At 37.4% G+C, this 15,016-nt stretch overlaps 1 protein-coding gene across 1 annotated transcript in view; it reads right to left on the reverse strand.

Moving 5' to 3' along the window:
- Positions 1-15,016, reverse strand: part of PALMD (palmdelphin) — a 54,723-nt gene that overhangs the window by 22,649 nt on the left and 17,058 nt on the right. The window contains exons 2-3 of the mRNA XM_007112188.3: positions 7,810-7,890; positions 2,583-2,707 (exon numbers count right to left, since the gene is read on the reverse strand). Of these exons, the coding sequence (XP_007112250.1) occupies positions 2,583-2,707; positions 7,810-7,890 (206 nt within the window). The remainder of the gene's footprint in view (positions 1-2,582; positions 2,708-7,809; positions 7,891-15,016) is intronic.

A 15,016-nucleotide genomic window follows, 5' to 3' on the forward strand; every position in this document is an offset into this window, starting at 1 on the left:
ATGCAGTTTGCTGTTAGGTGTCAGGTATTTTACTACTTCCAGAGCATTTACACCTATAGCTTGCTATTAATTTTACAGCTGGAGAGCACCGAATTTGACTCACTTTGAGACCCAAATCTATCCTTTACTGGCTCTGTGATCTTAATGAAGTCCCTTATCCTCTTTGAGCATATTTCTTCATCTATGAAATGGAGGTGTTGATGCTTTCTTTCTAGTGTTGCTGTGAGTAATAAATGACTTAATGGAAGTGCAAGGGCTTTTCAAATTGCACAAGGCCATTTAAAAATGAACCATTACTGTTATTATTATTTATATTTGGGGATTAAAATCATTTTGTGTTAATAAAGGAGCACTGATGGGTTAATGACATCCTAAAGATCTAAAATAAAGTCGCACTGAGATGCCAGAAATTGGGTAATGAATAGACATTTAATTGGTAGTTTAACAAAGACATTAATTGGACGTGGAAGAAGATCCTGATTGTGGTAAAGGCTGTTTGGAGAAAGCAGAACCAAGGGACAGAACATGCTTCAAAGACTTCTTACAAGATAATGACTTTTCAGTCCACAGAGGTTGCTGTGTGCCATTATTTTATAGGCAGCATTGGATAGTCAAATTAAGTAGTCTCTGATCTGCCACTTCCTAACAGTGTGAATTCTTTAATCTTGCTGCAAAAAGTGAAGATCATAACACCTGCCTTATAGGGTTATGAAGATTAAATGGGATGATATATGCAAAGCGCCTGGTGCATAATACGGCTCAGCAAATAGGTTTCCTCCTCTTCTTCCTACTTCTCCTCTTCTTCCTCTTCCTTGTTTTTGTTCTTCTTTCTTCCTCCCTTCGTCCCTTCCTTCCTTCCTCCCTCCCTCCCTCTTTTTCTCTCTCTTTCGTCACAGAGGAGCTCTAACTAGGCAAGCCACTACCAAAACTACTAGAAGCTTATGTGATTCTCAGAGCATTCAGGCAAGGCCTGAAAGCAATCAGTATAGTCCTAGTAAATTCTCTTGGATTACTCAGAAAGCAGCCCAAACTCGTTAATGGACTTTGAGTATATGTAACTACTTCATTTATCATCAGATGCAGAGAAAGTTGTAGGTGTTCAGTATGTGGAAAGACTCCAAAGATGGAGCTCTGAGGGGAAGAAAGGAGGTGTCTGCGCAGGGCAAGGGTTTACAGGGATTAAATTCAGAGCTCCTTGAGAGATAAGGATTGTGTGTGGAAGGGTGAGGAAAGCAATCATCAGCTAAACCAGACTTTGTTAGGAAGCTTTTGCTAAGGGATGCCTTACGAATAATCAAGTTTTCCAAACGATTTATTGAGTTATTTTAAAAGTATTTACTATCTGCCATTCAGCAGCAGTTCATATCTTTGAACAACCAACTGAAGAGTTTATAAATATAAACATTTCAATTATAAAATAACTTTAAAAGAATTGTTAATTTTAAAACATCTAAATAAGAATGAGCAGTCAATGATTTTAGCTATTAAATATACAAGTGTATGAAATTAAGCTAGTAAAATAAAAATCAGTTGAAAAAAGAAAGTTTTTTTTTTTTTTCCATGTTGTCAATTTAAGGCCTAATGCAATCTGTTTACATAGTGTGGTGAGTATGGACAAAATGTGGTCATAGCACAGCTACTGGATATTTTTATCTTCCCGGTCTTTCCTATGGTCCTCACAAAAGATACCAAATTTGCAGTGAGTGAGGCTTTGAAAGTTACCTATGTTTCAAAGATGTGTAGGCATTAAATTATTGTCATTATTATGCCACCAAAAATTCCATCTTTTTTCCATGTGTGGGCTAGAAAATGATTCTGACATTTCTCACATCTTTTTCTTCTGTGCTATCTATACTTTGTGATAAGATTAATAATCCTATCTTATATTGGAGCTTTCCAATTTTTTTCAGGTCCAACACCTCATTTTAAGCCAAGGCAATTAAAAAACTTTACTTGCTATATCCGAAGTTGCTGAGTCTGTACTAATTGTGTATGATGGTCAGGAAAGGACACTGAGAAGTAAAGTCAACCCCTGTGACCAATCAGAGAAGTAGAAGAGAGAAAATGTTAGTGAAGTAGTCCTATAGTGTCTTCTCTTCCAAAATATCATGGCTGAGGTTAAGGAGGGCCTGGGAAGAGGTGTGATGGGGGAGAGTACGCACACACCCTTATAACTGTCACCTGTCCTAAGATGAGAGAGGGGGTTGAGGCAGTGAAGAACGGCTTTTGCTCTCTTGCCAAATGTCAGGTGGGTGCTAGTAGTTTAGCACATGCATTTATTAATCTGTTCAACAACTCTGAAAGACAGATATTGTTACTACCATTTTGTAGATGAGGGAATGGGCTCAGAGAGCTATGGGTAAGTCACCCATATGTATTTTAAAAATGAGCCTCGTGTTGCTATGTCTTGAGGACCTTTACAGCAAAATTTCTGTTGTTGCTTTCTGGTGTGTTTTCTTAGTCTTAGAAATCCAAATGGAAGATCTGATTGTGCCCCTAAAAAGGAGAATGGCCTTTATACATTCAACATGGGACAAAGTCAAAATAAAGGTAGTTGTGGAGTATCTCAGAGAGGGCCATACCTGAGGATACTTTTTTCTAGAACCTGGATCTGGTGCTGGTCTTGTTGATTTTGTTTCTTCATCTCTTCCTGTTCTTTTCCACTGCTGATTCCATCTAGAAGCCATTTCTCCCTCAAGGCCTTTTTCTGATATCAGGAAACATAAATATATGTTCTTATATCAATCAAAAATTCCAAAATCTGAATGCTTTCAAATCTTATTAATTTCAATAGTGGAAATATTAAAGAGAGATTATTTTATCTCACTGTCTTGCCTGAATAAATCTAATAGTTTCCTATTTTGCACCCTTCTTGACCCCCTTCTAAAGCCAGGGTTTATGTATCTGAATCCTATGTATATCCTAAGGTCTAGTTCAGGTCCTCCTTCTCTATGAAGATCTCTGTCCTACCTCTGCATCTTCCTCCACTCCCCCAGCCTCACTTCACCCCCAGGGAACTCTCCTTCTTCAGAATCACACAGCAGTGTATGTTTACCTATACTGTATGTTTACTGTATTTTTAACAGTCATGTAGGGACCTCATCATGATGATGCCTTATTATGATTTGTTGGGTTGATGGGTGTATATCTTGGGTCAAAGTAACAAGCTTCTTGAAGCCATTTGCTATTCATCCCAGTGACAGTACATAGTGACCCCTCCAAAAAAAAAAATCTTTTGTGGGATTAATTGGAATGGTGGGCAAAACAAGAGTTTGCTATTGTATCTTAAACTAATTCAATGACAGTCTTAGGCCCTGTGGTTGACATTTATTGTTTTGCCTACCCAGTACCCCTTCTTTCTTCTGAGAGCCTCCTTGGTTCTAGATATCCTTTACGTTCAGCTCCCTACTCGTCCCAATCATATGATACATAAAATTCACTGATCTGTCTAAATATTTGTGAGTTGAATTTTTGTCAACTTTAATAAAACAAAAAAGATTTATGTTTCATCAGGTGGAAAAAAAAATCCCCTCGAATTTGCATGAAATAATTACATTCCTGGACTTGAGCCTAAGAAGACAAAGCAAATGAAGAAGACCCGTAAATTTCAGGGGGCTTTAGCTAGCATCCTGTCGGTGTCTCAAGGGAAAACTGTTAGATATTATTTTCAAAGTGTTTGAGTTTCTTCTTTTCTTCCTGAAGAAAACTACTGTCACTATGTATCTATCTACCTTTGTAAATTATTTGTTCAATAATTATTCCCTGGGAATTTACTGTTTCTAAAATGGTGAGGAGAGAAGAATGGGAATTTTCCTTATTTTTTTGACACTTCTATCTCTAACACCATGATTAGAATGAAAGCAAGTAAGAGGAATATTTGTCTTTTTTTAAAAAATGCTTGTTTTTTAAAACAGAATTAATACAACTGAAATATAAATACCTCTGAATTTAAAATAAATTTAAATAAGGTTGATTGGGCTAGATAATTACCAAAGGAAGTTTATTTTAATTAAGGCAATTTTTTTTCAAATCATTAAAAATATTACACTGATTACAAATAAATGTTATTTGGAATTATAACTTGTAGAATAGATGAAATGTGGCCTGCTCTAGTTGAAGCAATGAGGGGGCCTGGAAGCCTACAGATGCACAGGACACAGTTTGAAAACCACTAGATTAAGTCAGTAATTATCTCAACCCAGATCATCATATTTGTATTGGTTTTTTTCAGAGTTTCAAGAAATTGCGTGTGGACAACACATCCCATAAAAGCAGTTTGTATTATTCCAGTTTGTAGCCAGATTCCTTCCCACAATGTTATCTTTTCCCTTAATTACAGCTGTTTAGTTGTTTGTAAAAATGTGTTCCCATAGACACAGTAAATATTATTAATAAAGGTCAAGATTTATTACCTGATAATATGACAAGAAAATCTCAATATATCAGCATTTAAGAATTTACCTTGATTTTAGTTTATTTTTATTTGATGGAATATGATGATAGCTAATGCACAGTAAAGAATATAGATGACATCCATCAAATTAAATTACAGTTCTTACAAACCACCTACAAGGATAGTTTCAGTCAATTACATCCATATCACTGTAAGAAACACTCAGATGGGATGGTCTTATGATGCTGAGTTGTAAAGGGTGGAGAATGGCTCCTGTGACATAATTAAGTTATCTTGGGGCTTCATTCTTGGTTCTTAGTCTGGTTAGGACTAAGAATAATTTTAATTTTAGCCTTATAAGCTTTGTTCATAGTTCAGGAATTGTCATTTAACTCTGGCAGAGAACTTTTTGCCTCTAAATATAAAATATATAATTTGGATGTGCAATCAGAATGATATGGTATAATCACATATTGTGGTAACCACAAGACAGTTATTTTGCTTTTATGTCACAGTTTAGGCTTATGCTTTAGTCTATGAGATTGAGGAATAGAATAAAATCTATTTCACAACAGTGACATTCAGAATCAAAAGCCATAGTAACTAAATAAAAATATAAGTGATATGCAGGTAATAGATCTTTTGGCAGTTTTTTAGGGAAAGGTTTTCTTGAAGCACTTCTATATTCTGCACAGCAGTTACAGGAGACGTTAAGAATAAATTAATTTTTCATACCATGATTTAAATGGACTTCCAGAAAAGTTTTCTAGGTTGAGTGCTAGGCAAAAAGATCAAGAGTGGACAAGTCTCAGAATGTTTGAATGTGAGAATACTGTTAATGGCCGTGGAAACTCCCTTTCCAGGACATCATTGGTATGAATGTCAGGTTCCAGAGCTAAAGGATATTAGAGTGAGTTACCACAACTATTTTGAAGTGTGTCTACTGCTCACACAGAAGGAGCACTTTGTAAATATTTACATTTGTATTGTTTAAAGTGAGTCATTGACATGTAATGAAATAATTTGCAGTTGGGAAAGTGGTGAGGATAGTCACTGGAATGGAGACAAATGGATGAAGAAGAAAATAAAAAGAAAGGCTGGTAATTGCAGAAGCCAACAGAGCTTTTTTGACTTGGTGAAGATATTTTGGAATCAATTTTTAGAACACTTCTGCACATTTTTGAACCCTATTTTGGAATTGTGCCTAGTTGCTGTTGGAATAGCCAACCATTTTCTGCAGAACTTGGAAGAATGTACTTACTGAAACAGCCATTCTCTCCTCTATGTTCCCTTTGCAGTTGATGCCTTGAATATAGTGTTCATCACAGTATAAATGTCATTATAAGTTTATGTGTCAGTTACCATTTAAGGGCACAGATCAAACTTATTTTATATTCTTAATGTCCAGCTTAGTACCTTGCACATAATAGGTGCTTAATAAATGTTTATTGACTGAAGGTTTTCTACTTATCAGTTAAGATTCAGGTTAAATCCCACACTTTTAACAGAACCTTTTTTGACCACCCCAGATTAAAGGCTTACTAATGCTTACACTTATGCTTAAATTAAAAAAAATCATCCTTTAACTTGTACTAATTATTTACTTAACCTTGAATTTCCCACTAGGTTGCAAGCAGAAGGGCTACAACTCTCAAGGCCACTGCTAGTCTCTAAGGCATTAATATGCAAATTAGGAAAAGGTACAGTTCCCCACTCCTACTCCTTCAGGTCAGTGCACAGCTTGGGAAGGTGGACAGCACTTGTGTGCAGAGAGAAAGAAACTTTGTCCTCCAGACAGAAGCAGCCCTGTGCCAGAGTGCACCGTTCCAAGGGAGTATGGGCAGGGTTTCAGCAGCCCCCTCTCTGAGGTAACTTTACGCAGTATACCATCTGCACAACTGTGTACTGCAGTCCAAAGCGTGATACATGCTTTGACTGGATTGGATTAGAAGAGGTCTTCTGGGATCCAGAAAGCAAACCTATAGGGAACAGTATATATTACCTTTCGGACTGTTTTTGTTAAGTATTGAAATGAGGTGTCACCTCAGAAATGGACCTCTCAGTGTGTTAGAATTTTCCTGTGTGAAACTTACTTCCTAGAATGAACAGAGAGGATATATAAAACTTTTCTCCTACTGTGAACTCTAATGTTGTTTGGCTACTCATTCTGCAAGGATAGCAATTACTCAGAAGCAGTAACTAGTTCACTGTGAGGTCCAAATTGTGTGTGTGTGTGTGTATGTTTGTGTGTGTGAGAGAGAGAGAGAGAGAGAGAGAGAGAGTGATTTTGGAGTTAGAAATTGCCTATCTCAAAAATTGTTGTAGACTTGCTTTTGACTTCATTTGACTTGTATCAAAATGACTTGGTAAAATTTGTTATTTCATTGATTTTTCTGGGAGCACACACTGCATTTCTTGGCTATGTCTCCTACTCATGTAATTTCAATGTGAGAAACTGTAAGGATAGCAGGCTGACTACACATTGAAATTATTCATCAAACATTGGAAATGTCAGTTTGTATAGGAGCAAAGAAGCAAACAGAATCCAGAGAACTGAGGCTAATTGGAATCCTAAACTGTGTCTTTTTTCTCTCAAGAGGTGGTTACTTGATCCATCAGAAAGATGGATTTAGCTGAATTCGGCAAGTTTACCAAAAGATTGTAGACCCCACGAGTGTGCAGCATTGTTTCACTGAGGGATTTATTATATCTATCGATAGACGCCCTGCCAGGTAAGTAGTTTCCTGCTTGGGCCTGTTCACAAGGAGCTCCTGTTTGTCATTTGGTTGCACCCTATGACTAAGCTACATAATAAAATGTGAGACTCAATGTGCTTAAATTACAAAATGACCACACCCATGCAAGATGTAAAGTCTGATTTTAAAAATGGAAGTTTATTTTTGGTTATGATCTCATGTTCTGTCAAAACAAAATAAAACAGAACCTTGAACCACACTCAAACAACACTGAATTCATTGCACTGAGCTTTTAAATACGAGCATCCTTGAGCAGGCCAGACACTGTCTGCTTTGCACGCCCTGGGTAAGGGCTGGCTTTTCATTGATTTCAAAAGGGACTTCCCAGCTGGATCCACTACCGAGGGATGTTAAGCAAGACTCTATTCAGGGCCAAACTATCAAGACTGAATTCTCAAGGTTACCCAAGAAAGTGAGGAAATTCAGTAATAAAGGATAAAAGTGATAAAACCATGTTTTCAATTTTCCACATGTTTGCCAGGAGGTATTAGTCTCATATGCAAATATTACTAGCTTATTGGCTTCCCTTATGGTTATTAGGGTGTTAGTATATGTGTTGGAATTTTTTTCCTTCCTAAAGCATCTTTAGTACTGAAATTTGAGTGCAATTAGAATATTTAAATGCAAAATCATTGAAATGAAATTAAAGTAATAAGTTACCTTCAAATGCTGGTGCTTTAGTTTTTCTTCCTCTATTTTCAAACGCTTCTGTGATATTTCTTCCTGTATTTTTCTTTTATCCTGAAATAAAAAGTGTTCCAGCATAATCTATTTTTTTCAATTTGCTTAAGTATGTTTCCTTGGGGATGCTGTCATTATCGAATGGCTGGCCAGTGGTATGCTCTTGGCATTGGTATGAAGCTGCTTTGGAAACTCCTATTTCAAGGCAAAGGAGAGCAAAGTGAGACATTCAAAGCATTTTACTGATGGAAAATGATATAAGGTGCTTTTTCAAAGAGAATTTAAAAATATTTTAATGTCTTTCCTTCCCCCCTCATCTTTTCTATCTTCCCCATTAAGTCTAACAAGATTGAGCTCCTTAGAGATGCAATGGAAAATGTGAATTTTAAGGAGGGAGTTTTGAAATAGGCATGAGGAAACATTGTGAGGAGAGAGACTGTTCCTGGCATAAGGCTGAAGAAACTGCTGGGTAAAAGATCTGCTTATGTGAGAAAACAGGATAGCTTACAGAGCGTTAGAACACGAGGAAACTAGAAAGTGAGACTGTTTCCTCCTGTAAACCTTGCTATGGGAAGAGAGAGAGAGGAAAAAAAAGGGATCAGATAATGCATGTTAACACTAAGAGGGCTTCTAGCAGAGGTTAAAAAAATGGAGAGGTATAGTATCTTTCACCAAGTTTAAATTGCAATACCTTAAAATCCCAGATAGCATAACTGTCGATACACAGAAGTTGTACTTTTTAGAAAATATAGCCTGTATACTATATAGAAAGCCTGGTTTCAATTTCTGGCTCTGCCATTAACTAGCTGTGTGTCCTGGGACAAAATCCTTAACTTTGTGCCTCATTACCTCATCTGTAAAATGGAAGTAATAAGGGCATCTAGCTCATAAGATGAGCATTAAATTAGCTAATATATGCAAAGGCTCCTAGAACAGTGCTTGACACATAGTGCTCTACAAGTATTTGTTTTAATACAATTAAGTAAATAAACACATAATCTGTTAATCACACAGAAAACAACACACTAATTCTGATAATGGTTCCATTGGTCTGAAATGTTTTAGAGATTCCCTGTCTGGAGTTGTTTGAGACGTTTTACAAGCCATGCAGAAAGGCCCTTATTTCCTTTTTTTAAAAATTTTTATTTTTTTGCGGTACACGGGCCTCTCACTGTTGTGGCCTCTCCGGTTGCGGAGCGCAGGCTCCGGACGCGCAGGCTCAGCAGCCATGGCTCACGGGTCCAGCCACTCCGCAGCATGTGGGATCTTCCCGGACCGGGGCACGAACCCGTGTCCCCTGCATCGGCAGGCAGACTCTCAACCACTGTTCCAGCAGGGAAGCCCTATTTCCTTATTTTTTGACCAGAGGTGACATTATCCTCCATCTTATTTATGAGTTGTTTTTAAATCTGCTTTCAAAATTGAAAACTCCCAAAGGTAGACATTTGTTTCCAATGAAGACATCTAAAAGAATTTGGGGCTTCCCTGGTGGTGCAGTGCTTGGGAGCCCGCCTGCCGATGCAAGGGACGAGGGTTCGTGCCCCGGTCTGGCAGGGTCCCACATGCCACGGAGCGGCTGGGCCCGTGAGCCATGGCCGCTGGGCCTGCGTGTCCGGAGCCTGTGCTCCGTGACGGGAGAGGCCACAGCAGTGAGAGGCCCACGTACTGCAAAAAAAAAAAAAAAAGATTAAAAGAATTTGAAGCAGGCTCAGGAGGTAATTTAGAAGGAAGAGTTCCAAAAATATTTGGCAGCATTATTGAAACAAGTGCATGGCTTCTTGATGTGACTCCTTTGAAGGTAAATCTCCTTTTTGATGTATAAGTTCAGGTATATTTGTTGAATGTAACAGCATTCATTTGAACGGCCCACGTACTGCAAAAAAAAAAAAAAAAAAGATTAAAAGAATTTGAAGCAGGCTCAGGAGGTAATTTAGAAGGAAGAGTTCCAAAAATATTTGGCAGCATTATTGAAACAAGTGCATGGCTTCTTGATGTGACTCCTTTGAAGGTAAATCTCCTTTTTGATGTATAAGTTCAGGTATATTTGTTGAATGTAACAGCATTCATTTGAACGTACGTTGCTGTCCAAATTTATGTCATGTTTCTCTTTGTGTGTAAGAAGTGTATATGACCTCATCTGTATTGTTTTTTAACTTTCATAAACAGCTCTTTTGAAAAAAAAAAAGAGCTAGGCAACAAGCATGGATATTCAGATTCACTTGTTTGTTTGGATGAAATCTGGTCATTAGGAATAAAAACTATGAAGACCTCTGTGAGTCAGGTCTCCATTATATCGCAAAACTGTTACCGAGCAAATATTGGTAATATTTTAAACTTATTGTGCCAAACATTTTGGTAAGTATTTTTCAGGCACTATTTAACCTAATGGTCATAATAAGAGATATAATAATATTACACTTAATAGTCATGATAACAAAGAGATATTGTAGTATTTTCATTTTATAGAAGAGGAAATGGAAGTTTCCGGAGATTAACCAATCCAGGTTCTCACAACTAGTAAGTGGCAGAGCCAGGATTTGAAGCCAGGCAATCTGAGTTCAGCCTCTTAGCCAATTCACTATACCATTTCCCTGAGTGGGAAATTAGTCCAGCTTCCCACATCTTCCCCATTGCCCTGTCTATTGGGAAGTACTGAGGTCTGGAGGCCAGCACAACCAGCGCCGGAGGAGGGCCCCTCATTAGAAAGGAGCACATTTTTAGTTCCCTGCGTGCTGGTATGCAACCGCCCATCTCTCTCCGTGGACAGCCCATAGAAAAGAGCACGTTATGTATGTGTGACCGTGACTGCTGAACCCAGCAACGCTTCCCCACCACTGCCGGTAACCAGTTTGGGTTGTTTGTTTCATCCTGAGGTTAGTAATAAGGTAATGAAAGCTGTGGGTAGAGGCAGGGCGTCTAAGTGTTTTGGCAACACGATGCTTATCGAAGGGTTGCTAAGGAATACCAATGTTTTGTCACTCAGAGGTAATGTGATGCCTCTCTCATATCAGTGTAGGTAGTTAAGAAGGTAATTTTATAATGTTATGGGCATGACTCTATTTTAAGATAGGAGTACTTTTCCTCATAAGATATTCATCAGCAGCAAGTTATCCTTTTGCCAAATTTCATAAAGATCTATAAGCATTACTGAAAAATATATGGCAACAATTTAGTTTCGTTATGGCAGAATAAATTATGTTTTACATGTAGTTCTATTGCTAGTGTACCGAAAGTTATCATAGCCAGCTGCTTCCTTCCCAATTATCATGGAATAAATGGATGTGAAATGCCATCTGCTTCCCAGAATTTCCCCAGAAGCTTGAGCATCTCTATATACACCTGTCATAATCCAGCACATCAGATATTTATTAATGTTTACCATTATGAATAACATATTTCTTTTTTTTTCAACATCTTTATTGGAGTATAATTGCTCTACAGTGGTGTGTTAGTTTCTGCTTTATAACAAAGTGAATCAGCCATACATATACATATATCCCCATATCTCCTCCCTCTTGCGTCTCCTCCCACCCTCCCTATCTCACCCCCTATGTGGACACAAAGCACCAAGCTGATCTCCCTGTGCTAAGTGGCTGCTTCCCACTAGCTATTGATTTTATATTTGGTAGTGTATATATGTCCATGCCACTCTCTCATTTCGTAATAACATATATTTCTGTTTACTTCTTTTTTTAAAAATAAATTTATTTATTTTTGACTGTGTTGGGTCTTCGTCGCTATGTGCGGGCTTTCTCTAGTTGCGGCGAGCGGGAGCTACTCTTCATTGCGGTGCACAGGCTGCTCATTGCGGTGGCTTCTCTTGTTGCGGAGCACAGGCTCTAGGCGCGCAGGCTCAGTAGTTGTGGCGCACGGGCTTAGTTGCTTTGAGGCATGTGGCATCTTCCCCGACCAGGGCTCGAGCCCATGTCTCCTGCATTACCAGGCGGATTCTTAACCACTGCGCCACCAGAGAAGTCCTGTTTACTTTTTCAGTGTTCAACTAGTAAAGTTGAACTAGTAAAGACGTTTTGTTCAATGAACAATTGCCTAGATTTTCAGCTGTCTGACTTGGAATATTTTAGCAGCTGACACCCACAGATTCCAATTCTGTAAAAGCCTAGCTCTTAATTGTTTTGAAAATTAATTTAGTAAACTTGTACAACTATAAAGCTATTGTGACCATCTATGATTCATTGATATTACTACAATCACATACTTGATAAAAGTAAGCACAATATTTAGGAGTGTGAGTATTTTAAAGATATTATTGATTAATGATTAGCTAATATTCTAAAATGCTTGAATCTATCAAGAAGGCAGGATTGATCCTGAGTTATTTAACTTTTAATTTATTCAGCACTTAGGGACTTCTATATAAATGCTATGCTAAGGTGATGTTAAGAGTTGTGCTATGTTTGAAAATTATTCAGAAGTAGATACTTTCACCAAGGAGGTTACATTGTCTTTAAGAAGGAAAATCATTTGTGCAAGGAACCAGTCTAAGAAATAAAGTGATAAATGTCATTACTAAGGCACAAGTGAGGTCTTGTGAGAGTTGAGGGGCAAAAGGGAGTGGTTGTTTCTAGATGATCTGGTTAGGAGAGGCTTTCAAGTAACATCCAAATAGAGTATGTTGGGTAGTTGCTGGAGGGCTGGGGGTGGGGAGGAAGGGCATTCACCTCTAGAGCTCATTGTGAACAAAGACCTGTTGTAGAAAATTGGGACATTATTTGGAATAGCAAGTCTGGAATCCAAGTTGTCGTACAGAGAGTAGTGGGAAATGAAATAAGAAAATGAGATGAGGATAAATCCTTAATAGAGAATACTAAAAGGCAGGGAAAGGAGTTTAGAATTTATTTACATATTGAGATAGGGAGCAATGAAAGGTTTTCAGAGGGAGAGGAATAATATAGTTAAAACCATGTTTTAAGAAGTTTAAAATAGCCTGATTTATAGATACTGAAGGGGACAACTTGAAAGGGATAATCAGTTAGGCTACAACTCATACATAAGATCAAGAGAGCTTGAACAAGAAGTAACAGAGGGTGTGGATGTCAGAGATACCAAACAGTTAAAATTAGCAGGACTTGGCAACTGATGACATATGGATGCAGAAGAGGAAGAGGTCAAATGGGGTATAAGGCTTTTATATCCAGGTAAACTGAGAGGAGAACAGAATCACTAATAGAAATAGGAAATTCAGGAGAAGAAAGAGAGTTTGGGAGGGAAGATGGTGATTTACACCAAGGTTGAGGTGTCTTTGGGACAACCTGGTGGAGTAATCTGGCAGGTAGTTGAAATGTTGGATGGAGCTAGATCGGAAGGGAAGTCAGAGCTAGAGATAAAGATGCCAGAGTTTTGGAAGGGATAGCTGAGGCAGGGAGACTACATCAGAGCATGACAAGAGACATATTTATGTAAAGGAGAGCTAAAGACAGAGCCTTCGTGAAACACCTACATTTAAGAGGTATTGGAGGAAGGGAAACCATATGGAAATTTATTTTGGGATTAATTAGACATTACTGATAATAGAACTTGGTGAATTCAATTAGGAAAATGGTTTCACATTCATTCTGATAGAAGTATCTTGTAATTTCTTGACTACCTTTGCTGATATTTTCACTGTTTAAGGTCTCAAAAGAACAATAATAGAAGCTACTATTTGGATTTAAATACTACCAACAACGCAAAACTTCCTGGTGAAATGCATATAATGATAACCTTGAAGGAAAGGGATGTGCTAACACAATGCTCCTAGAATTGAATCCTGAGCATAGTTAGAGGTTTACTACATTTCAATAAAAGTAGATTTTTTAAATTCTTGAAAAATTATTTAAAAAATTTCTTGAAAAAGAGGCAAACATTTTAAGAAGGAAGATAGACCATGAAGCATGGGCGATTTACGAATGGAAATATTGATACACAATTAAAAAATGATCTCAAGTAAAAAGAAAAGAGAACTAAACAAAACCAAACTAAACAGCTTAATATCCCTGGGAGCTTCCCCAAAGCTCGTGAGACCAAGAATACAGATAAACAGGTGGTACCCATTTGTAATAGGTACAAATATGTACAAATATGTAAATAAGGTACAAATTCAGGGTGACAAGATGTGAAACATGTGAAAAACATTGAGGATACAAAAAGCATGTGTGTATAAGTAAATATATATATATATATTCAATATTTAAGTTATGTTGAGAGCAAAAAGACTACTGCTGAGATACAGAGTGTAATATAAGCATGTCAGAGATAAACTAGAACTACTTCACTCCTATTTTACTTCCATTTTTTTTGATTAAGGAGAATAATCTTGATCCTGGAAAGGGTAGAACAAATATGCTTAAAGGGAAATCAAAGCCTAAGAGGATATAAAGCACCAAAGACAAAACTGCTCAGACTCAGATGGGTTTCATTTCAGGGAGCAGAAAAATGTATAGACATGACAGGAAAATATTATCAAGTAGTCTTGGAATCTTGGGTGAAGTGAAGAGGCACCAGAAGGCTGAAAGTGGCAAATGACCCAGTTTTTTGAAGAGAGAAAAAGGTGAATTATGAATATTTAATGACTGGTGAATGTATTGGTTAATACCTGGCAAAGTTGTAGAATGAATTATTAAATAGTCTTGTATTTAGACAAGGAATGTCTAAGAGATAGCATTCAGTTATTAAAAACAAAGCATTTAAGACTATTTCTTTTGCTTAATTTTTTAAGATCTGCTGCTGCTGATGATTATGACGGTTGTAACAATAGCTAACATTTATTGAGAGATTTTTATGTGTCAGGAACTACTTAGAGCACTTAAATGTATCAATTTATTTAATTTTCCCCAAGTCTCTAGGAAGTAGGGACCACGTTTATCCCCCTTATGCAGGTAAAGAAACTGAGGAGCACAGGAACCTAGATCATGGGAATTCAGTGTATCTTGGTTTTAGTATGACTTTTGACAAAATTTCTTATTATTTTTCTTTTGGAAATTTGTGTAAATGTGAACAGAGAGGAATATTTATTTGAAAGTGATTGTCTTAACGTGTTTTTAAAAAAACCAATGCCCTATAAGGGATAGAAAAATAAAACTAAGCCCCTACCAGAGGGCAGACAACAGAAGCAAGAAGAACTACAATCCTGCAGCCTGTGGAACAAAAACCACATTCACAGAAAGATAGACAAGATGAAAGGGCAGAG

This window comes from Physeter macrocephalus, chromosome 4, assembly GCF_002837175.3.
Source record: "Physeter macrocephalus isolate SW-GA chromosome 4, ASM283717v5, whole genome shotgun sequence".
NCBI lineage: Eukaryota > Metazoa > Chordata > Mammalia > Artiodactyla > Physeteridae > Physeter > Physeter macrocephalus.